This window comes from Camellia sinensis, chromosome 12, assembly GCF_055761805.1.
Source record: "Camellia sinensis isolate YWXY chromosome 12, ASM5576180v1, whole genome shotgun sequence".
Classification (NCBI taxonomy): Eukaryota; Viridiplantae; Streptophyta; class Magnoliopsida; order Ericales; family Theaceae; genus Camellia; species Camellia sinensis.
This window is the reverse complement of record NC_138972.1, coordinates 154,763,307-154,789,428: the sequence shown is the minus strand read 5'-3', so window position 1 is coordinate 154,789,428 and position 26,122 is coordinate 154,763,307. Positions and strand designations below refer to the sequence as shown.

Sequence of the window (26,122 nt, the reverse complement as noted above, 5' to 3'; positions counted from 1 at the left end):
AGCTTTTAAAAAATTTTATTTTTTTATTTTTCATATTTTAATGTTTTCAATGAATTTTTTTTAATATTTTAAGCAAATTTTTTTTAAAATTTTTTTACACACACCTAACATAAAAACACTTAAAAAGTATAATATTTATAAAAAAAAAATCTTTAAAAAATACCCTAAATACCAAAAAATACAAAAAAAAAAAAATGAAAATTCAGTTTATTTTTTGTATTTTGTGTATATATTAATTTTTTTAAATATTTTTTTACAAATATTTTACTATTTAGATACATCTAAGTAAGGTACATTTAAAAAAGTAAAAAAATTGTTTAAAATTTTAAAAATATTCGCTAAAAATAAAAAAAAATATGAAAAGCAAAAAATTTAATTTTTAATAAATTAAATTTAAAAAACTGAAACGAAACACACTAATTGTTTTTATTTTTACTTTTTATTTTTTATTTTTTATTTTTTATTTTTTACTGTCAAACTCAATCAGTACCTACTTTCATAGGTACAACTTATTAGCGCCTTTCTAGTAGTACTCTCCTAATGCTTTGATGAACACAAAAAATCAACTCCAGTGATAAGAGCAAAATGCAAAATTTTAGCATGATTAAAATTTTACTATGTTCTCGCATAAAAATGTCATGTTAATTAAATTAATGCGAAGCTAACAAGTTCGACACAACACATGTTGTCATATGTGCTATCAAATTCTATTTACACTAAACTTTCTTTTTCTTTTTTTTTTTTAGGTTAAAAAAAAAAAACTTTGAAGTAAACTAATAAATTAGATTTTCTTTGAAATATCAATTAATGAATTTGTAGTAAATTAATAAATTGAAACTTATTGAATCAATGTATTTAGTTTCAGTTTTCTAAAAACTGAATTTTTTATTTTTCGTATTTTTTTGTTTTTAGTGAATATTTTCAAAATTTTAAGCATTTTTATTTTATTTTTTTGGATGCACCTTACTTAAATGTATCTAGAAAATAAAATATTTGTGAAAATATCAATAAATACACAAAAATATAAAAAAATATATATATATTTGTATTTTAGGTATTTAGTAAATTTTTTAAAGATTTTTTTTCCCGAAAATTATACTTTTTAAGTGTATTTATGTTAAGTATATCTAAAAATTAAAAAAATTACTTGAAATATTAAAAAATTTAGTAAAAATAAAAAAAAAATACGAAAAACAAGAAAATACTGATAAAAGTTTTCAAAAAACTAGAAACAAACATGGTGATTCTCCAATTGAGTGTTGATACACACAAAAATAAAATAAAAAATTAAAAGTATAAAGTTTAGCATAAGTTAAAATTATAAAGTGATTATCTTCTACTAATATTTACTATTTTTTAACAACACACTTTTCCAATCACTTATTAAACTACAAAGTTAGTAGTATGAAGTATCTCACTTTAGAAGCATCTTTTGTTAAGAGTCCGCGTACTATGAATTTATATTGGCAGGGATATCTCTAATTTTTCATACTTTTTATTATAGTTTTTAAAAATAATTTTCTATACATATCTTTAGTTGCAAACAAATTGGAAAATCTGAAAGTTATCACTACTGCATGGCCTATTTAATTATAATTTTTACAACCAAACCAAAATTTATATTACTTATGTTATTGAGAGGGAGTTTGTTATATGCATTAGGGCCGAGCTAGGCCAAGGTGTAATGATGGGCCGTTTTGTGGGCCGTGGTGAAAAGGGTTTAGCAAATGGACTTTAGTGTTAGCTCGGTCTAAGTATGGTTACCGTTACCACAGTCAGAGTGGTGGTAATTAGCTCGGTCATAGTATTCGGAGCCGAGGTATTTGGGCTTCTTATGGTGGTCCTTGATATTTGTTAGTCCGGTCAAAGCTTGGTATAATTAGCTCGGTTTAGACAGACAAAATCGAGGTACCAAGCTATGTGTTACAGTGAAAGCGCAAGATTAAGTATGACAAAGGTTAGCTCGGTCATACTGTCATCTAACCGAGGTAAAACCATCTCACTTGGTTTAAGCAGTGAGGAGGGTGTTGAAAGATAAGCATTATCTTTCAGGAGTGTGATTCCTAAGAGGACTCTACATGGAGGAATAAGAGTCCTACTAGGATTGTGTTATGCGGAACCTATAAAAGCTCACAACATAACCTATGTAGAGGTAACACAACTTTGATTCCTAAATACGCAGAGCTTTGTCTATTTTGCTGACTTAGGTATTGGAGAGGTATCTGACACACACTCGCCGGCTAGCTCACGTTTGTGTTTTCAGGGAGTAAAGCGACAACGTTTGAAGGAGCGCAGACTTGATCAACAGGATTATACGAGAAGATTATTTTGTGCTCATACAATTGGCGCCGTCTGTGGGAATTCCAGAAAGAACAAAACATCTTGATCGAGTTTTTCCTCTCTAATTGGAAGCAATGGCGCACAGTGAAGATTTGCCGCAATCCGCTATCGACGGACAAACCCCAGAGGAGGGGGTGGAAGGCGCGAAGGTTTGCCTTCTATCCCTCCCATGGCGGATTTAGAACCCCAGCGACAGAACCCCCGGAGGAATGCAAGGGGGAGGCGGGCTAACAGCCCCCGTCGCTCTTCAAGTCCTGAAAGGCAGAGGCGGAGGATTGACCCTCAAGTCCTAGAAGATCGCGTGAAGGAACATGACGAGTTAATAAGGTAGATGGCGGCAGACGTAGAGTTAATGAAACGCCAGATAAAAGGGAAAGGGGTGGCGACAGGAGAGGGGCGCAAAGGCAACACGCCTCCTCGCCACTTGGAAGATCGTGGTAGGCATACCACACCATTGCAAGCAGAAAGTAGGAGCCTTAGAACGGGTGACACTCAATCAAGGACTTCCAGGACTCGTTACTTCAGGTCTGAGAGAACGAGGACTGAGAGGTCATATACTGAGGGAAGCACCTATCGGCCCTCGCAGACGCACCAAACGTCATCCAGGCACACGGAGTTGCCCAGGCCATCTGACTTGCAAACTGTGCTTGAAGAAAGGGCACGATGGAAGGAGAATACCAAGCCATGCTACCCGCGCATATTTTCAGGCCTTCAGCGGTTGGCCCCTCGGACGCATGGGAGCGTCGAGGTAGGAATGCCAATGCCGCGCCTTGCTTACAAACCAACAGACAAAACATTAGCAAGGTTACAGAGCTCGCCGTTCATTCCAGCAATTGAGAACGCATCACTACTTTTGGGCTTTCACCAGCCCAAATTCACTACTTATGAAGGGAAGACAGACCCCTATATGCACCTAAGCCACTTTCGCCAGGTTATGGCAGTATACCGGCAGAACGAGGCCTTAATGTGTATCTTGTTCTCATCTAGCCTTGGCGACCTAGGTTTAACCTAGTTCAAAAGGCTACTAGAAGGCAGCATCGCCTCATGGGCACAGTTGGCAGAGGCGTTCGTAACTAGATTTAGGACGAACACCAAGACACCAGTGGAGATCGACCAATTACTCTCTATTGACATGGGCGAAAAAGAGACGTTGAGGTCCTATAACAGTCGTTATTGGGAAAGCTTCAACCAGATTGGGGATTGCCCTACGAACCTCGCCATTGCACAATACAAACGAGGCCTGCCAGTCGGTAACAAATTGAGGGTCTCAATTACTATGATGCCACCCCTCACGATGGAGGCCTTAATAGAGAGAGTGCACCAACATATTCGCGTGGAAGAAGATAGCGCCCGCGCTAAAACGAAATCTGGCACAACAGATAAAAAGACTACAGCAAAAGTCAACACGATAGAGCAACCTAACAGGAATGGGTGAGGCAGGCGGGCCAACAGAGAGGACCTAGACAAGAGGAAGTTAAGAGTTCGCACTGCTATCACCACAGTGTTCAAAAAACCAATCTACCGGATTCGCAATGACATACGTAATGAACCTTTTGTCCGATGGCCAGCTAAGTTGGGAGAAGCACAAAGAGACTATGACAAGAGGTCCTGGTGCACCTTCCATAATGAAAAGGGGCACCGCACTGAAAATTGCACGCCATTGCCGCAGCACTTGGAGGAATTAGTGGCAGCTGGGCACCTGGACCAGTACATAGAATGAGGGACACAACCAGCCCCCCAAACCCACAACAACCCAAACGGAATGCCGGTTGACGCCCCACCTCAAGGTGTAATTAACGTAATACATGGAGTATTTGAACCTGAGCGGGTATGTGAGCTAAGGGGAATGATCAAAAAGACTGAGCAATTAAGGGAGGTATTAAGTGCACAACCTGCCATCAAAAAGGGGAGAACAGAGGCCACAAATGTCATATCTTTTTCAGATAGAGATTTAGCAAGGATATATTGCCCTCACAATGACGCATTGGTCGTCACTCTACGCATGAATAATTTCGACGTCAAACGGATTTTGATCGACCAAGGAAGCTCATACGAGATAATGCATTACGAAACCTTCAAACAACTGAAACTGGAGGATAAGGACTTGGCACCTACAATATCTCCCATGATTGGATTCAACTCAATGCTAGAGTGGCCAGTAGGCAAGATAATTCTTCCAGTCAAAGCAGGAACCATAACAAAACATGTGGAATTCTGGGTATTGAAAGTCCCTTCCACCTACAACATAATCTTAGGGAGGACATGGTTGCATGGCATGCGATCGGTAGCCTTAACCTAACATCAAGTATTGCGGTTCCCCAACCAAACCGGAGTAATTGAAGAGGTCTTTGGAGACCAGGTCATGTCAAAACAGTGCTTTGTCATAGTAAATGGCAGCCGCGCTGCAAAAGGGTATATACAGATGGTGGAAGAGCCTGAGAGCAATGGACTATTTGCGGATGTTGGCAATAGATGAAAAGGACCTAGAAAAGTTCTTTTTGCTCTGCTCGTCTTTGTCCAACACTGAGAGAATAGAGGTCATGGAATTCTTAACCTCTAACATCGAAGTGTTTGCCTGGACACCGTATGACATGCCTGGTATTGACCCAAATTTCATCTGTCACCAACTGAACATCTACCCAACAGCCAAACCGGTTATACAGCGCACTCGCAGATTAGCACTCCACGCCGAGATAGTAGTGGAAGAAGTGGGAAACTTGCTGGAGGCAGGAGCTATCAGATAAGTGCACTACCCTAAGTGGATCTCCAATACCATAGTAGTGCCAAAGAAGAACGAAAAATGGCGTGTCTGCATGGACTACAAAACGGTCAACAAGACATGCCCAAAGGACAACTTTCCCTTACCACGGATAGACCAACTAGTAGACCTAACGGCATGCCACAATCAACTTAGCTTCCTTGATGCGTACAGAGGTTACCATCAGATCGCCATGTATGAACCAGATCAGGAGGTCACATCCTTTACAACGCCTAGAGGATTGTACTGTTACAAGGTCATGCCTTTTGGCCTAAAAAACGCAGGGGCAAAATTCCAACGGATGATCACCAAGATGTTTGAACCATTGTTAGACAGAACAATGGAAGCTTACATAGATGACATGGTGGTCAAAAGCAAGAATGAGAGCGACTATCTCAAGGACCTAGATGAGATGTTCCAGATTCTGAAGAAGAACAAGTTGCGCCTAAATGCATCCAAGTGTGCATTCGGCGTAGGATCAGGCAAATTCCTAGGCTTTCTGGTAACCAACTGAGGTATAGGAGCAGACCCCTCTCATATCAAAGTAATCCAGGATCTTGAGAGGCCCAACACAGTCAAGGAGGTACAACATCTCACTGGCCTAGCAGTCGCGCTCAACCGGTTCATAAGTCGGTCGTCAGACAGATGTCGACCATTCTCCCAAGCATTAAAGGCCAAGTTTGAGTGGGATGAAGAATGCGACCGTGCCCTAGAAAGCCTGAAAGAGTACATGTCATCTCCACCGTTGCTAGTAACCCCAATACCTGGAGAAGAGCTCTTTTTGTACCTGGCAGTTTCATAGCACGCAGTCAGCGCAGTGTTGGTCAGAGCGAAAGGAATCCAACACCTGCCCATCTTTTATGTTAGCAAGATCTTGCTGGGCACAAAAACCAGGTACTTACCATTGGAAAAATTGGCCTTAGCCTTGATGATGGCCTCAAGGAAGCTGTCGCAATATTTCCACGCCCACACCATAATCATCCTAATAGTTTTTCCATTAAAAGCTTGTTTGAGAGGGCGAACTTTTCTGGGCGAATCTTGAAGTGGGCAATGGAATTGGGACAGTTTGATATCAAGTTTCAATCCAGAACCGCAATAAAAGCCCAAGCTTTGGCAGACTTTGTGGCAGAGTTCACACTAAGAAGTCATCACATCTGCCCAGGTAACTTGACTAGTACGACAGGAATGGGGACGAAAAGTGCCGCAGGAATTGCGCAACCCCTAATTCAGGATACCCAGCCACATTGCAAACCACACAGGCTTGAAGATCAAGAGGAATGAATAAACCATGCTATTCCCAGTAAGGGCTCATCGACAAGTGAAGACTTGGGGCAATTAGATAATAAAGAGCAAACCCCAACAGCAGCTAGGGACTTGGAAGAAAACAACACTCAAGACCCCAAGACATCATCCGACCCCTCCACTTGCTAGAAGTTATTCGTTGGAGAGATGTGAAAGCTCTTTGTGGATGAAGCATCCAACAGGCACCGTACAGGACTTGGCATAGTCCTCATCTCACCAGGTGGCCTAGTAGTGGACACAAGCAGTCAACCTTGGCTTCCCAGCATCAAGCAATGAGGCGGAGTATGAGGCACTCTTAGCAGGCCTAAAATCAGCACTTTTCATACAGGCCACCGAGCTAATGGTTTACAGTGACTCCCAGCTGGTAGTAAACCAGATTTCAGGCGACTACGAAGCAAAAGATGAGAGGATGACAAAGTATCAAGAGTTAGTCAGAAGGGAAATCATGAAATTCAAAGTAGTGCGGATAGAGCAGATCGGCTGGGAAAAAAACAGTAGTGCAGACGAACTAGCAGGCTTTGCTTCGATGGCAGATACATCCATCCCACATCCATTACTGATCGACTTCCTACCAAGACCAAGCATTGAAGAACCCGAAGTAACAGAGGTATGTTGTGCCGAACTAGGCCCTTCATGGATATATCCTATTATAGTATTCTTAAAAGACGGCGTCTTACCTAGAGAGAAGAAAGAAGCAAACAAGATCAGAGCAAAGTCACAGCGATTTTGGCTCTCCCCATCAATGGCCTTGTACAAAAAATCCTTCACAGGACCTTACTTGAAATGTGTCCATCCCAGCAAGGTCGAGGCATTTTTGTTCGAGATACACGAAGGCGTATACGGAAGCCACCAAGGGGGAAGATCATTGGCCTACAAAGCAATTTCACAAGGATATTGGTGGCCTTACATGCAAGCAGATTCAGAGAAGTATGTCAAGAAATGTGAGAAATGTCAGAAGTTCACACACCAAATACACCAACCAGTCAGAGAGCTTCTACCATTGACTAGCTCATGGCCCTTTGCAATGTGAGGCTTGGACATAGTAGGACCACTTCCAACGGCACCCGGCAACAGAAAGTTCTTTCTTGCAACAACAGACTACTTCACAAAGTGGGTGGAAGCAGAAGCAGAAACACTCGCATCAACAAAGGAGAAAGATGTGAAGAAGTTCGTTTGGCAAAATATCATCACTCGATTCGGCATACCCAAGGCTCTAATATTTGACAACGGCACTCAGTTCGATGGCAAAATTTTTAGAGGCTTTTGTGAAAAGTACAAGATAGAATTCTACAACTCTACACCGGCATACCCCCAAACCAATGGCCAGGTGGAGGCCTCAAACAAAGTCGTCTTTGATGGATTGAAGAAAAGGTTAGAGAAAGCAAAAGACAAGTGGGCTGAGGAGCTTCCTCACATTTTATGGGCTTATCGTATCACACCTGGGCAGTCAACAGGAGAAACACTTTTTTCCTTGGCCTATGGCATGGAAGCAGTAATCCCATTAGAAGTTGGCCTCCCCACTGTTAGAAGTGAAAATTTTGATCCAAATTTAAACGGAGAAGCCATAGCCTTGGAATTCGACCTTGCAGAAGAAAGAAGAGAAAGAGCACTAGTTCACATCGCCTCATACCAGTAAGAGTTATCCAGGAAATATAACAAGACAGTACATTCGAGGCAATTCAAGATTGGAGATTGGGTGCTGCACAAAGTAATGGGAAACACCCTGGTACCCGGAGATGGCAAGTTAGGTCCTAATTGGGAAGGACCTTATAAAGTGGTTGGATTAGCAGGAAAAGGGGCATATCACTTGGAAGATGGAGACAGCAAGGCCATTCCCAGGCCATGGAACACTGCCAATCTCAAACTATTTTATTTTTAGCTTTTTCACTAAAATACTTGTAGTTTTTCTTTTTCAATAGAACAAGTCGTTCCCTTTTTTAGCATAATTGTTTTCTTCTGTAAGAGTAGTTTTGGTGAGCTAGGGGCAATGAAAGCAGAGTTGGCCGGAAAAACCAACACTTGGCTCTAAGTTGGCAAGAATAACCAACTTTTAGCTCTCTTCAGCCAAGATCAAGATCTAGGCTGAAGAAGTTTGGCAGGAATAACCAAACATTTAGCTCTAGGTTGGCAAGAATAACCAACACTGAGCTCTCTTCAGCCTAGATCAGGATTTAGGCTGAAGAGGTTGGCTGGAAAAACCAACACTTATCTCTCTTCAACCAAGATCAGGATCTAGGCTGAAGAGGTTGGCTGGAAAAACCAACACTTGGCTCTAAGTTGGCAGGAATAACCAACTTTTAGCTCTCTTCAGCCAAGATCAAGATCTAGGCTAAAGAAGTTTGGCAGGAATAACCAAACACTTTGGCTTTAAGTTAGCAGGAATAACCAACTTTGAGCTCTCTTCAGCCAAGATCAGGATCTAGGCTGAAGAAGTTTGGCAGGAATAACCAAACACTTTGGCTCTAAATTGACAGAAATAACCAACTTTGAGCTCTCTTCAGCCATTATAAGGATCTCGGCTGAAGAAAGTTGGCTGAAAAAACCAACACTTATCTCTCTTTAGTCGAGGTCAAGATCTAGGCTGAAGAGTGGTTGGCTGGAATAACCAACTTTTAGTACTCTTCAACCGAGATAAGGATCTAGGATGAAGAGTGGTTGGCTGGAATGACCAACTTTGAGTACTCTTTAGCCAAGATAAGGATCCAGACTTAAGAGTGGTTGACCGGAATAACCAACTTTTCATACTCTTCAACCGAGATAAGGATCTAGGCTGAAAAGTGGTTGGCTGGAATAACCAACTTTTGGTACTCTTCAACTGAGATAAGGATCTTGGCTGAAGAGGTTGGCAGGTATGACCAACCAGATTACAAGGTTAAGACCGAGATAGGTATCTCGGCCAGAAAATATTATACTTCACGCAAATCATAGTGGAAAATAAATGCAAGCATGGAGTAAACCGAACAAACAGTTGAGGAAATCAAAAGAAGATTTCATTCAAAATTCAAGTAAAAATTACAAGAAGTGGGACTTTAGCCCGGTTACACATTCTTTCCAAAAAGTAAAAAGCAGAAAATACAGGATCAAGCAAAAAGGTCGTTGAGATCCGCATCCAGATCAACTCGAACCCTGGTTTCAGCAGGTAGCTCGGTTAGATTTTTAACCAAGTCTTTCACCAGTGGCTCCACCCGAGCTGACTGAACAACGAGATCATTGGCGACGACCGGGGTGTTGTTAGGTTCCGGAGATGCTTCTTCTTCTTCCTCAACTTCAAGAAATTTTTGTTGAATGGCGTTTGCATGCTCCACCATGTAGCTCGGAATGAAATGTGGAGGAGAGTTCTGAAAAACCTCGGTCTCCTGGCCATGACCGAGCTTCGCCACAGCTGCCTTCCGCTCACACTTGAAAAAAATGTCTTTAGTAGCCTCACACTGCAAGATGTATGTGGCTTTGCCTTCCTTGTAGCCGCGGTCTTCCGCGTCTTCCATCTTCTTCTCCAGCTCCGTTATCTCGGCGTTCTTCTTCTTCTCAACCTTAGCAAGCTCACGCAGATAACGGTCCTTCAACTCAGTCAAGGCCTTTTGTTTGTCCGCCTCCACCGAATCTACTAGCCCGGTGAGTCGGGCGACTTCTGATTGCAGCTCGGCCATTTTTTGCTTAGCTTCGTTTAGCTCGGCCGCCTTACTATCGGCCTCAGCCACGACCAGCTTTGTCGTCTTGCACAGTTTCAACACACGCTTATGCGCAATGTGGTTTTTCTGCATGGCCTGCAAAAGGGCGGTAAGCAATTTTGAGTGAAAACTAAGCAAACGGATGTCCAAAATTGAAAGACGATTAGAAGGAGTACTTACTCGCACCATTGACTTCGTCGCTGACCAGATGGCCTTTAGCTTAGTCAAATGGTCATGGTGTTCCATGTCAGGGGGCAAGCACACACTCCTAGCTAGGTTAAAGGCGAGTGTATGGTCTTTGTCTGCTACCACAGAATCCGTGTTTTGTATAGCTCGGTTCCTAAATGTAAGTTTTGGGGCCCACTCAGAAGAGTTAGCCCGGTCGGAACGTTCGGGTTCTAGGCTCGGTAGCGTGGTTTGGGGAAGTATGGTGTCTTCTTCGTCAACAAGGCGTGGCTCGGTTGAGGAAGTGCGAGCACGCTTACTTGACTGAGATGATGAAGGCTGGGCTGTTAGAAAAACCACCACGGCCTCTTGTGTTTGGCCGACTTGTGGTACCTCAGCTTGATTCATCTCGGTAATGAGTGCCCTGACTGCTCTTTTCTTGGCCATCTCTTGTTCTTCAGTTAGTGGGATGAGGTTGATTTGGGGTAATGATGGATCAGGTTCTGGGGAAGGTTCCAGGAGGAAATCTGTCACCCTGGTCTTCCTCCTGTTGCTGTATCTGTACGTCAGTTCAAAATTAAGTAGCTCGGCCCAACCTCTATCGCGGTACCGGAGTGCAGCGCGTAATATGTCAAGATTGGGGTAATTGTACTGCGACTTTAGATGATTCAAGTATGCGTAAGAAAAAAAAAACAACGGTTAGCACGGTGCAAAATATATAAACAGGGTAAAGAACGCACAAAACTGAGCTGAGGTATGTATACCGGCTACTCCTTTATTCCAGTTAATCCGGTCTCCTGGTATTTGGGCTTCTTGGTCTTCAAAATTCCCAGAAACCTAGAAAAATCATCGTCATTTACGTCTTTGTCTAGGGTGTTCTTTATTATTTTTTCTCGGCGGCGTCTTATTCTTAAATAATATACCCAGCCGTCTTCATTCTGACCAAGGAAGTATTGGTGGAATAACTCGGCTAAATCGAGGTTAAGGCCAAGCTGGCGATTTAGCTCGGGGATGCCGTTTATTATTCTGTAGGAATTTGTGGAGAGCTGGTTAGGGCAAAGTCTTGTTTGTCTGAGGAATTCACAAAGAAGAAGTTGAATGGGAAAGCGGAGACCGGCCTCCACAATAAATATGACGGAAAAAGGAACGAAGCCCAGTTTTCTCCAAGGGGTTGTGTCTAGTTTGGCGAGTGAAAGGTGGATGTCGTCAGGGATGTTGTAATCCTTGCGGAATTCGGCTATAGCCCCTGGAGAGTTTACTAAAAATCTATATTTACCCATGTGGACTTGAATTATGTATAATTTAGCTTGAGTACTAGCTTGATAGTTAAGAAGGTGTTGAGTATCTCGGTTGAAGCGCTCAAAGGAGTGCCTGGGCAACCTAACTCAGTCTGCAAAGTGAAAAGAAAAAGTGTTAAGCACAGATCGTTGGACCGTGCTAAGTACAAAGGCAAAATAAGTATAAACCTAGCTCGGCTATGAGGAATACTATTTGTTCTTAGTTCGGTTGGTACAAAGGCCTTTAGCTCGGCTAAATGAAACTAAATTTTTGGCATGAAGTTTTAGTTCGGTCATTTGAAGAGTTATCTAGTTTGGCGTGAAGTTTTAGTTCGGTTATTGGGGAAGTTATCTAGTTTGGTTGGGTGCACACCTAAAGAGTTCCCTAGTTCGATTGTACCTAAGCCTAGAGTTGCCCAAATAGGTTTTTAGCCCGGTCACACCACGATTCTAGATTCAAACTTCATGTTTTTTGAATCCAGAGGGTGTGTTCTTAAGCACGAACCTCTGGTTTGGGGGTCTGGTTTTTGGAACCATCTGTTCTTTTCCATTTTATCAAAACTACAGAGTATGTTTTGTAGAATATATGAGTATATGCATCTATACTATACACATTCGCAAAAATAAAAACAAAGGGAAGAGACTCAGTTACTTACCACTTCGAAATAGAAGATCAGGGATTGGAACAGTAAGGGTGTTGGCCAAAAATGCAAAGCTCCATAGATGTAGTGAACAAGAGAGAAGAAATTCAGAGGGCACGAGAGAGAAGACGAACATGAGTGTTTTGATTTGAAAACTTAGGGTTTTTGGATAAAGTGTGTGAGAAAGGCGGGACTGTTCAAAATTTTCGAATTACGAGGCGGTGCAGCCAGTTGTACTTAACCAATGGGAGCCAATCACGTGTTCATGCGAATAGGAAACGATTCAGTTATGCAGACTGAGAGGGCGTTATGAACCGGACTAGTCGGCAGCCCGGTGGGGGGTGACCTCGGTTGACTTGATTGCTTTTAGCTCAGCAGGTAACAAGTAATCCCAATCATGCTACGCAGATGGAATTAAGGGGCAATTGAGAGGGAGTTTGTTATATGCATTAGGGCCGAGCTAGGCCAAGGTGTAATGATGGGCCGTTCTGTGGGCCGTGGTGAAAAGGGTTTAGCAAATGGACCTTAGTGTTAGCTCAGTCCAAGTATGGTTACTGTTACCACGGTCGGAGTGGTGGTAATTAGCTCAGTCATAGTATTCGGAGCCGAGGTATTTGGGTTTCTTATGGTGGTCCTTGATATTTGTTAGCCCGGTCAGAGCTTAGTATAATTAGCTCGATTTAGATAGACAAAACCGAGGTACCAAGCTATGTGTTACGGTGATAGCGCAAGATTAAGTATGACAAAGGTTAGCTCGTCATACTGTCATCTAACCGAGGTAAAACCATCTCACTTGGTTTAAGCAGTGAGGAGGGTGTTGAAGGATAAGCATTATCTTTCAGGAGTGTGATTCCTATGAGGACTCTACATGGAGGAATAAGAGTCCTACTAGGATTGTGTTATGCGGAACCTATAAAAGCTCACAACATAACCTATGTAAAGGTAACACAACTTTGATTCCCGAATACGCAGAGCTTTAGTCTATTTGTATATTTTACTGACTTAGGCATCAGAGAGGTATCCGGCACACACCCGCCGGCTAGCTCACGTTTGTGTTTTCAGAGAGTAAAGCGACAACGTTTGGAGGAGCACAGACTTGATCAACAGGATTATACGAGAAGATTATTTCGTGCTCGTACAGTTATAAATTGCTATCACATAAATTTATCATATTTATTTATTTATTAATTAATTTTACAATATGATTTAGGGCTAAGTTTTTTTTTCTCTCTCTTGAATTTATAAATCTCGCAAGATACTTCTATTATAGTATTAGAAATAATATTTTTTTACATGTCTTTAATTACAAAACAAATAAAAAAGCAAATTGCATATCTACCATTACTCCTCAAATTAAGTTAATTAATTTAGACTAATGCTATATGCACCAATTAGTACAAGTATACCAATTAACGATGTGACATAATTTAAGATGTTTTCAATATTTGTAATTTATATAATGAGCGGGGTCAATAATAATGTCATAACTAATGTTAGTACACTAGTTTGTGCACTAATTAGTGTATGTAGCACCATTCAGGGGTTGTTTGGGGTGTCCTAAATAAGTGCACTTTTTGTTTTTTTGGACTAAAAAGTTGAGGAAAAAAATATGGATGTTTTGGTTAATTTTTTGACTTTTTATGAAAAAATGTGTATTAAAAAAATTGTATAAATAAGTGTATAAGAGAAGTTATAGATGGAATAGCCCGTACGGTCGGAAACGTGAGGGGCAGCGCGACAGAGGATATAGTGTAGGAGATTGATTCTCTTCTTTTCGGACATAAATTGGATGGTGTTGTTCGGCTCGTGGGGGCCCACCACGGGTTTCGTATTACTAATCGGAATTGTACAATGTGTAGAACTCGTCGAGTACTATATGCTTGTAAAAAATCACATTGATTGGATATTAAAAGCTATTTGATCGTGTTAGTTTTTCTTGTCAACTGTTAACTATAACACCATATATTTTTTATACAAAACTGATTTGATCATGTAGTTACCAATTTCCAATCAACGTGAATTTTTTATAGGCATATAATTCTGGACAATTTCTACATATTAAACGGTTCGGATGATCAAAACGGGACCCGTGGTGGCCCCCACAGGCTTAATATTTCCGTCAAACTTAGTGCTTTTATATATGTAATTCTTTTTTTTTTTCCTCTTTCGGTAGTACAGAGTCATTTCAGCTGTGTAAATTGTGTAAATTTTGTTTGATTAAATATTATGTATTTTAATTTTTTGACATTTTTAATTTGTGAATAGTGATAATTTTTTTAACTTTTTTTTGTTACTTTTTAACTTTTAGATTTTTTTGATACACCCCAAACTAGGCCTAAATACATGAGAATAAGAGCAAATGCAAGGGTTGACCAAACAAACACACAAAAAAAAAAAAAAAAAAAAAAGTCAATTTTTGTATGTTTAGATAAGAAAATGGCATAATTTTATATTTTTTGAATTATAATTAAAAAAAATCATAACCAAATATAAAAAATTTATAATCAAATATTTTAAAATAATGTCATAATTAAAAAAAAAAATTGATCATAATTAAATAAGAAAATGATGTGACTTAATATGATATAATATGATACATGTATAATGGAATTCTTATACATTTATATTGTACCTTTCAATCGTATTTATTGCATGAATCTACTGCTAATCATTTTAATATAAGTGTGAATTAAATCATATTATGGTAAAAAATTTAAGCAAAAATTATATACTAATGCAGAAGATTAAAAATAATTACAAATATATAAGAATGTAACTTTTGATACGCAAAGAAATCATAGTAAAAATTGAGCCCACTTCTTAATAAATATTTTTTTTTCACTTTATATTGTTTTGTAATTTTTTTAAAAGGATTGGACTATCTTCCATCTGAAATTGGATTGGATCGTCCAATTTAGTTTAGTGGATCCACTTTTGGACCCTATTTTGATAATCGAAACCATTCCCATTTCAAGATTCGTCGAGTACATTATCTCTGTAAAAAATCAAGTTAATCAAATAATAGAAACCACGTGTTTTGAACAATTTTGCATTAATCGATTATTTTCTCACCTTCTATTTTTTATACAAAAATGATCTAAACACATGATTATCATTATTCGATCAATTTGATTATTTGCAGGGATGATATACTCGACGAATCTTAAAATATGAACGGCTCAAATTATCTAAAAAATAAGCTCATAAAGTCCAACAATAACTCTCCATCCTCCATTAGCCAATGCCATAATCTTAAATTAGGAGGGTATTTTGGATGATTTAAATAAATATATTTTTTAATTTTTTATAAAAAAAATAAATAAATAATCACTTTGTTTGATTTTCATCTCATTAATTCACTTTTCAGAAAAATTGACTTTTTCATTTTATGTATTTTTTTTTTTGTTTTTACTGAATTTTTTTAATATTTTAAACAATTTTTAAAAATTTTACACACACCTAACATAAATACATTTAAAAATAATAATATTTGTAAAAAAATATTTAAAAATTTTTAAAATATAAAAAAAATAAAAATATATATATATATATTTTTCATATTTTTGGGTATTTATTAATATTTTAAAATATTTTTTTACAAATATTTCACTATTTAAATATATTTAAGTAAGAGCATCCTTATCAGACTATCTAAATTTTATCCTAAAATATTATTAAAAAATTCATTCCCTATTTTAAGAATTACTTTTTCATCTACCTCTCCAACAAACTCCTTATTTTTTCTCTATTCTATTATAAAATAATATTTTTAATTATTTTTAAATTTAAATATTTTTTTAATAATAAAATAATAAATACACATGCAACAAACAACATAACATGTTGCAGCACAACAGGAAGAGGAAAACAAACCGGGGGTTGACCTCTCAAGTTAATTTTGGACATTTTTTTTCTTTAGCTCCAAGGTTCTCACGGGACATTTGGAGGACGTTCTGGAGGACATCTTTCGTACCTTCAACGAAATAAAATAATAATTTATCAGATATGAGGGAGCTACAGTGACTCCCTACAAATAGGGAGTCACTGTGTGTTTCCACCTTAATCTGTCAAAAATTCTATTTGTGTGTTTCCACCTTGCTGTGTAGTCACCCACTTTATATTATTTTGATTAATTAGTGCATTCCAATTCTTTCAATTTTGTTTCATATTTGATTTCGTAATCCATTTTCTTCATCTACTTTGTTGCTTCCACCAATTGGTATCAGAGCCAAGTTATGTTGTTATCTGTTGCTCACTGTCTGGTTAATTCTGTTTAATCATTCTCCTTTTTTGATTAATTACTCTGTTGTCAGTCGTCTTAATCTGTCAAAAATTCTATCTGTGTGTTTCCACCTTGCTGTGTAGTCACCCACTTTCGTCCCATTCCTAGGTAAGTCCTGAGGTCAGGCAGTGTTGGATTTTAGGGGTCTTCCGAATAGGGTATGTATGAACGCGGGTATGAGAAAACATGATAAATTTAGACAATGTATTAAAATTCCTGTAGTACAGATTAATTACTCATAAAATGAGTCGATTATTTAGAAATAACTCGTCAGTCAGTTCTAGATCAACTACTTTGCCCTTAATACCTAATCAAGGATTAGTAATTAATGAAGAAGATGTTGAAATACAAAATGATAAAATTAATTTAAGTTGGAATATACCAAAATTATCAATTGAAAAAATTTATAAAACTACTTTTATACAGAATACTTTTCATGTTAATCTGCATGTTAAAACTATTGAACAAGTTTATGCTTTAGAAAAATCCAGGAAAACTTGTCAATTATTTGATGCTAACCTTATTAAAAGACATTTAAAGAATCGTAATAATTTTATTCGTTTAGGCTTAATTCAAGTCGGTGTTAAACCACTAACCATGCAAGGAAAAAATACCTCTGTTTTGTTATGTTTACGTGATGCTCGTTTTATTGATTATAATGATAGCTTAATGGGTATGATGGAAATTAGTTTTCATAAAGGTCCAGTACATTTTAATTGTTTTCCTGATTTTACACTTAGTTTACGTGATCCACATATTTTAGATGCATTAACTTTAAATATTCAATTGAATGGTTCATTTACTAATATGAAAGAAAAAGTTCATAATATTGCTTTGATTTGTCGTGTTCACTATAAATCTATGAAAACCAACTTAAATGTTCAAGCTTTACACAAAAGTCCAAAAGATAAAACCCTGTTAATTCAAAGTAGTAGTACTGACTCACATATTAATGTTCCCTAAATGATTGAATGGAAAAATATTACTCTCCCTAATTAATGGATTACTGTTAATGAAAATTATAAACATAATCAACAACAATCTTTTATTCAAGATATTCAAGATATTCAACAATACACTAATGGTTTAGTACGTATTAAATTTAATCGAAGCCAATCTTCTAGGCATAGTACATCTAGTGTCCCCACTGATGTTGAAACTGAAGATGAAATATTTAATACTCCTCTGTTTAGAAAAAATAGTCAAATTCATCTTGGTCAAACTTCCCATAGTAAACTCAAAGGAATTGATAACTCTGTTATCTCTCAAATTAGTAAACCTGTTTATTCTACTCACACACATTTATCTGACAATGAGGAAGAATCTCAAAATTGTCTCACTCAAACTGATTTCGAAGAATTTATACCTCCAATAAATCCCCAATTAATGACAATCAAAAAAGATTTTACTCCTGATCTTGATAAACTTCTTATTGAATTTCGCTCTAAAGAATATAAAACTGAAAGACATGCTTATCGTTCTAAATATGATACTCATTAACAATCTAGCATAACTAGGAAATGGTATGAATTTATGATTGAATATAGTATAGAATTACCTTTCCTTGCATATTATGACAATTATTACAAAAAAGTTAACACAATCACAAAACATAAATGGAAAACTTCTCTTAATACTACTATTAGTTCTAGTCATCCTCCTTTAGTAAATATTATAATTGATCATCAAGGATCTGAGGTCCCAGCCTCTCCTTTTAAACTACCTGGTACTGATCTTGACATTAAAAAAGTTATTGAACAAAATAATTATACTAATCAATGTTTATCAACAATTGGCAAACAATTAGATAAAATCGAAACTCAATTAGATTCAACTAACATTTCCCCAAACAAACAAGCTTTAGACCACCCTTTACTTAATCTACCTAGCAATAGATCCAAAAGAACTAGTTTAATTACTCAAGATCATTCCACTATTAAAGCTATAGAACAACTACTTACCAAACTAACTATTTCTGAAAAAGCCTCTCCTTTCACTGAAAAAGGTCTTACTGTATTAAATCAATAACCTTTTATAAATATATCCTGTTAAATCACCAATCAATCTTGATCAAACCTATCTATGATCGAACCTATGCTAGTAAGGTTCTGTATCATTCTTGTTACATTCGCAATATTATTTTCTTAGCTGAATGGGGTCTTCCTTCTCAGTTTCGTGATTTACCTGGTCACTCTATTCAATACAATTACCATGATTACATTGATGCTTGGTTCAAAGTCTTCTTGTACCAAAATGACACCTTCAGTCACTCTTGGTTCATTCAATTTGATCAAAAATTCAAATCAGAATTACCTTCTTGGTTTCTAAGATAGTGGTCTCATTATGACGCCATTTCAGATATCTTCCATGATATTCTGATTGAACAAATTAACTATTTTGCTATTGTTTTCCCATTTACTCCTCATCAAAGGAAGTTTCCTTTATTGCTCATTTTTATATCTAAATACAAAAATTCCTTGGATATTTAAATGACATTATGGAATTTCTGATGATATAATTATCCGACAACACTCTGTTAAATGGTGGGATAAGTTCACAGTGCATCGCATTGTTGAAATTTTCCAAGCTAAATTCCCAATTGATCAACTTGCTCCTACTCTTGCAACTGTTAAAGCCAAGCAAAACTCAACTGCTGCAATTTCTCAAGGAAACCCAAGTCTTCCTACAGTCAATCTTGGAAGCCCCTCATCTAGTGGTTCCAAGCCCAAACCAAAGGATAAATCTGCAAAATTATCCAAGCCAAAATCCAAAGCTGTTGCTACTCAGCCAGCCCAATCAAAGCCCAAATCAGAAAAATCAAAGTCTGCTCAGTCCAAGTCTGCTAAACCAAAGGTTAAGCCATGATCAGCCAGTGATCAACTGCTTCAAATGGCCCGTCTCCTGATGGATCAGGCCCAAGCCCAATTAAAAGATGAACCCTCTGATGATGAACCTCCCGCACCAGTCTAAAAGTCCAGTTCAGAAGAAAGTTCAGACAGTTCACAAGAATCAACTAATCAAGACCCATTTGGACCCGAGTTTCAAGATGCTCAGGATCCATATGCCTAATCAGCTCTGTATTAGATTCCATATAGATACAAATTAGCTTCAATTAATACTCTTTTGAGAAAAGCTGCCAATTTGTACTTATATTGATTCCTTTAATTACCTGTTCCACCGAAAGTCATGAATAGTAAAAGTTACTGTTCACTTTTATTATTCACCAATCAATTCAAGTTAAAAGCTGCTTCAACTTTTGTCAATCAGCCGAAAGTAACCGACAGCTTTGTTCTTCCCCAGGTGCTACCAGCTGCCTTCATCAATCAACATATTCACATGCTGCATAGTAAATTTTCTTTTCTATATAATGTAATCAAATTATTCATTCAAGACCCAGAGTTTTTTAGAAAAAACCTAAGAGTTCTCAGTGAGAATCAACACCTATTGTTTGTAACCTGTTAAAGATCCTTGCATTTGCAACGATTGTAATTGTAAGTTATTTTATGTATTTAAATGAAAAAGTTTTATATTATTTCGATTAATTAGTGCATTCCAATTCTTTCAATTTTGTTTCATATTTGATTTTGTAATCCATTTTCTTCATCTACTTTGCTACTTCCACCAAATAGGGAGTCACTGTAGCAATATTTATATTTGGAGGGTTGGATAGGGGAACTGTTGGGGATATGTTTTGACAAAAAAACTCCTTATTTTGAGTAATGAGGTATAATAAGGGAAGAGATGAGGATGCTCTAAGATGCATCTAAAAAAAGTAAAAAAATTATTTAAAATTTTAAAAGTATTTAATAAAAATAAAAAAATGAAAAATAAAAATTCGATTTCTAAAAAATTAAAATCAAATACATTAAATATAACTAAAAAAATACACTTTTATGCACTCGTTTGGAAAGAAGGGTAGGGTTGGGTTGAGTTGAGTTTAAGACTATTTTAGTCACAAAAAGATAAAATATATTTTTTAGTCAAATAAATCAAAATATCACTTTCAATTTATAATTTTTTTCTCGCAAAAATCAAAAAAACTTATTTTAAAAACTTTTTAATCTCAATTTAAAATAATTAAAAAATCAACCCAACTCCCAAACGAACTATGGGATGCGAAATGCTGCCTAGATATCACAACAATTTTGACGGTTTTTTTTTTTTTTGTTACAGGAAAATCCTCCCTATCCTCCCGCAAGTCCATGGCAGTGCCCCTTGTAGAGATCACCAGGGTGTCCTGTTAGCTGTTCTGGCGAGGAGATTATAACTTGAGAACTTGGCCCGACCTCCCGAGACAAGTTTCGCTTAAGTCAGGACTCGTACAACGGGGGAGTATTGAATCCACACCAAGTGCTGATTAGACAACTTGAGGTCCAACCTCGCAGAGATCACCAGGGTGTCCTGTTAGCCGTTCCGAGCGAGGAGACTATAACCTGAGAACTTGCCCCGACCTCCCAAGATAAGTTTCGCTTAAGTCAGGACTCGCACAGTGGGGGAGTATTGCCCCTTGTAGAGATCACCAGGGTGTCCTGTTAGCTGTTCCGGCGAGGAGACTATAACCTGAAAACTTGGCCCGACCTCCCGAGACAAGTTTCGCTTAAGTCAGGACTCGCACAGCGGGGGAGTATTGAATCTACACCAAGTGCTGATTAGACAACTTGAGGTCCAACCTCGCAGAGATCACCAAGGTGTCCTGTTAGCCGTTCCGAGCGAGGGGACTATAACCTGAGAACTTGCCCCGACCTCCCAAGATAAGTTTCGCTTAAGTCAGGACTCGCACAGCGGGAGAGTATTGAATCCACACCAAGTGCTGATTAGACAACTTGAGGTCCAACCTCACCTAAGAGATTGGCATAGGAAAAAAGGAATTGAACCTGCGACCTTGGGGTTTAAACCCCAAGTCTTAACCACAATGCCACCCGCCTCTAGGTTATTCTGGAGGTTTTAAATAGAGAGAAAAGAGGAGTATCTATTTACACACACACCACTCTCTCTCTATACACATCCTTCACACACAATTTTTTAACACATTCTCTTATTAAGTGTGCAGAAAGAGGAGATATGGTGCGTGCATATGGAAGCTCTCAGAGAAAAGAATAGTTCAAAAAAAAAAAAAAAAAAAAATAGGAAGGAGAGAGAGAGATTATCTACCTATAACAGCGACTCCTCTCTCTTTCTCTCTCTCTAGAGTCTAATTCATTATTTCTCTCTCCACTCCTACTTTTTTAGATTTTCATATGTATTGTTGTTTGTGTGAGCATTTCATCCTCATCTGATTCTCTCCTCTTTCATGTTTTAGGGTTAGGTTTAGGTTTGCTTGCTTTGCTTGTTCGTTTGTTTGTTTCGGTTTGATATTTTGAGACCACCAACGATCCCATGGAGGGTGAATTTCAAGATTGGGAGGTTCTCCACAACTCGGATGAGACCGACTCAGTTAACTCGTCCGATTCGGTTGAGAACATGAAGGGTTTGGAGGGGATCGATGGTGTCTCTGAAGGTATGATTCGAACAGATCACTTTTCTCTCGATTTGGAGAGCCATTATATGGAGAATTTTGTGGATAATGATGTGTGCGTTGAGGACTCTGTAAATTCTGATAATCTGAATTGGGTCGATCCTGAATCGGAGACTAACTATCCGAATAAGGAATCGGTTGAGTTTTGGCCTGATTCGGGGAGCGATCGATCTGACGATCGTAAATTTGGGGAATTCGAAGGTAAATACGAATTGGGTTTTGTTCAAAATGAGAAAATTCAAGCGGGATTTGAAGGAGTTGGAGAAATTGGAGGTGAGGGTGAGGATTTGGGGAAATCGTTGTCTGATTCTGGCAAAATTGGACCAATTTCGATGGAATTTGGGGACTTTGATCACAATACTGAGATGGGTATTGGTGATAATGCAAATTCTCCTGAAGGGTCAGAGCTTTTGGGGGAAGAAAAAGGTGGAGATGGCGAGGCCGGTGGAGATGTGGTTTCGAGTGGTGAAGAAAGTGTTGCCATAGGAGCAGTGAAGCCAAGTGGTGAGGAAGAGAAGAGGGTTGTTGTGTGGTGGAAGGTTCCATTTGAGTTCTTGAAATATTGTGCTTGCAGGGCTAACCCAGCATGGACAATCTCGGTGGCCGCAGCAGTTATGGGTTTTGTTATCTTGGGACGAAGGTTGTATAAGATGAAGCGGAAGAGCCAAAGCTTGCAGGTGAAGGTTACCATGGATGATAAGGTCAGTTATTCTGTGGCATTTAGGTTCTGTTGGATAGTTGTGGATTTTCAAATCAATGTATTGTAATTTGTAAGTCAAATAGATAATATATATATATATATATATATATATATATATAAATGGAATAAGATAAGTTGACAGTTTTGTAGGTTCCTTATAGCTAGAAAGAGAATCTTTGAACATGATTTCAAATAACTAGTTTTAGATAGTTGTTTCAAATCCATCATGTTCACGTTATTTATCTTAATCTGGAAATTCATAAGTGAACTATTGTATCTAAATTGAGTTATTGTCTTTGAATGATTAAGGTGAAATCCTTGATTTAAAATCTACATCTATTCAAACTGCCTCTTAATTTCATCTGGTTAATTTAGTTTCGAACTGCTGTTTTTCTTATTTCATGTTATTGATATATCACAAAATGAGTACCATTTAACTCTGACATTGTATTTTGTAGAGTATTTTCACCTTAATTGCTATTTTTGGTTGATAGGTTAAACTTGAAAAATGAAAAACAATCAAATTTCTAAATTTTGAATATTTTATAAATAGGCCATGGAAAAGAAAATATTGCTAACTTAGCGTCACACAAGTATATGGCTTACTTCAATTCTCATTTTTGAACCAACTCATAGCATAAGACTCTTTTTTTATTTGGTCTGATAATTTTTTTTATAAAAAGGTTTCGCTTTTTGTTCTTTCCCTGTTGGTTTTTTAACAACTAAATGAAATGGTAGGTTAGGTATTGTAATCTATTGGTTACTTGCAGTTTACAATTGGGGAACTTTCAAATGACCTGTCACAATTTCTTTCCAAATTAACTGGAAGTGCATTACATGCATCAGTGTTGAGAGTAAACCATTTGTTAAGACAAAAATACGCTTGCAACAAAATATCTATTTTTTTCTTCTCTCTCTCTACTATTTATCTCTCCTAAGATGTTCTATCTTACAAAATGCCACATTCCCCAAGTTGTTCTATTTTAACCTGATTGCACAAATAGAACATGCTATACAAAATAAGCTTATTATAATTGGTTTTGTTTTGGATCTTTGGATGCATAATTGGTCTTCTCTGTCTGCTGGAATATTGTAATACTGTTAAATATTGTATGGCTCCCCCCCCCCCCCCCCCCCCCCCCCTTCCCCCTTTGTTTCTTCACTCATTCATCTTTGGACCATAGCATTATTTAAGGCCCCCGTCTTTAAAATTATTTATTGAGTGATCATACCATTTTTTTCCCCTAGAGGGGTAGTAACTATATGCCTTCATGCTAAGAAATCATTATTAAGATATCTTTGGCACCCTCGTCTTTGATAAAAATCATAAAGGGTATATTCTCTCCATTTTCAGTGTAAAGAAAGCAGTGTTTACTAGACATTTCAAGCTTTCATGGAAGTGTGGGAATTGCGCTTGATGTTGTCTAGATCAAGGTTTTTTTTAAATCGCTGCTGACCTACTTGGAAGAAGTAGTCATGTGTTGGCTGCTTGTCCTAAGTATATTGACAAGATGCCTAGACTTTGAATGTTGGTTTTCCTTTTTGATGCTTCAATATTTCTTTTTAGAATTGAAACATTGCAAGGAAAATAAAAGGAGAAAATGTCATGTTACATTGATGTACCCCATCAGAATTAATAGTGAATGGAGGTTGTAGGCTTGGGATAAATGTAATCCTCATTGGGAGATTTTTTCTTTATTGATTCTTTTACATTATCAACTAGGATTGGACCACATGCAAGTCTCATGGTGTTAAGAAAACAAGGTCCCACTTTTCATCTATTCTTTGCTTGCAGCAGTTTAAGTAGTCTTCAAGGAAAGGGGGGCAAGACCTGATACATAATTGGTGCCTAACATTTTTTCTTTTTATTTAAATTTTTTGATTGATTATCTGCAGAAGGTATCTCAGTTCATGAGCCGTGCTGCACGTCTTAATGAAGCTTTCTCAGTGGTGAAACGGGTCCCAGTCATACGACCAACTCTGCCTGCAGCTGGAGTGACTGCATGGCCTGTGATGAGTTTGAGATGAGATTCAGGTTGTTAAATAGCGCGAGAATGCAGTATGTTCATGAAGCATGTGTACCATGATTATATGTGCGGTTTTATATTGTTACTTGTATTATCTTGAGGTATGTGTACCATGATTATACATGTGGTTTTTATATTGTTACCTGTATAATCCATGCGTGCTGGCCTTCTTTATGTATTATGAACCTTCAAAATCGCTAAGAGACTTCTGTATCAATTTACAGTGTGTGCAAACTTAAAAGTTGGTTCCTTTCAGTGTCCCTGATATTTCTGTTTGCTTGACTAATCCTGTCTAGTATTTTTTGTGTGCTATTTGAACACACCAAAAGTGAATTTTATACAAATTTGCTACAACTTGCTTTGACAGCATGTATGTTGAAATAACACAGGGCAAATTACACTTTGATTATGTTTGGTTATTTTTTCACTTTAGTTTTTAAAGGGTTTTTCCTCCATTTTGGATCTTTATTTTCGAAGTGTTTTTTTTTTTTAATTTATTCCAAAAGTTAACTTTTGTATAAAAATATTTAATTATGTATAATTCACATTTCTAATGCAAATCTAAACTTAAGTATAATAAGATAATTTTTATGCCATGAGACGATTAACGTGATATTTTCTGTCTAATTTTGAACAAAAATTAGTTTTAGAAGTAAATTGTGAAAAATTTCAAACATGAAAGGTTAAAGTGAGAAAATGATCAAAATTAAAATGGGTCAAGTATAATGTATCAAAAAATTATGCATAATAATTAAGTGAATGTAATGAAATATAATATAGTTACCATTCATTCACATGGTGATCAATAGTGCAGTGGTTAATTTCGTATTTTCAACAATATTTTAAAAATTGGGAATTGCATCACAGTAGACTGACCAAAAAATGTTCATAAAAGGAGGTGAAGTGTAACTTTTTCTATGAATTCTTTGCCACAAAAAAAAGTTGCATCCATCATGTTTTTTTAATAATTTTTCATCTTACACCATGATTGTAATTTTTCCTTAAAAATAAGCCTGTTTTTCATTTAAAATGGGTGTGCTGATTTACTCAGATTGAAAGTTGGACAATCAATCAGAGTGTTTTTTTTTTTATAAAAAAAAGAAAAGGAAAAGAAAAGAAACGTTGCTGCTCTGGAAATACAATTAAAAGACAAAAGCATAAAAAAGATGAATATAACTTAAATGTTAATTAAAGGAATATTTAATTTAGCTTTCCACTCTAACTTTTAGTAATGAAAGAGATGCATAATTTTTTTTTTCTTTTTGTTGTTATTTAAGGTCTCTCACTACATCCATATATCACACTTCACTCTCTTATTTTCTCTTCTCTCTCTCTGTGTTGTGACATTACCGCACATTTTGATACTACTGCTCATCTTCCAACACTTCTCAAAGCTTGACTCAATAGAGATTCCCACTCCCATGCTCACCCATCTCACACCAAACAA

At 37.3% G+C, this 26,122-nt stretch overlaps 1 protein-coding gene across 1 annotated transcript; it reads left to right on the top strand.

Moving 5' to 3' along the window:
- Positions 1 to 21,504: 21,504 nt before the first annotated feature.
- LOC114263939 (uncharacterized) lies at positions 21,505 to 24,930 on the top strand. The gene is made up of 2 exons (XM_028204519.2): positions 21,505 to 22,649; positions 24,545 to 24,930. The coding sequence occupies exons 1-2, from the start codon at positions 21,810 to 21,812 to the stop codon at positions 24,674 to 24,676; spliced, it is 972 nt and encodes a 323-aa protein (XP_028060320.2). The 5' UTR covers positions 21,505 to 21,809; the 3' UTR covers positions 24,677 to 24,930.
- The last annotated feature ends 1,192 nt before the right edge of the window (positions 24,931 to 26,122 follow it).

Bases quoted from the DNA above. Each gene is read 5' to 3' on its own strand.
- LOC114263939 (XM_028204519.2), top strand. From the start codon at position 21,810: ATGGAGGGTGAATTTCAAGATTGGGAGGTTCTCCACAACTCGGATGAG. The intron at 22,650-24,544 runs GTCAGTTATTCT...GATTATCTGCAG, and splicing joins AGGTTACCATGGATGATAAG to AAGGTATCTCAGTTCATGAG.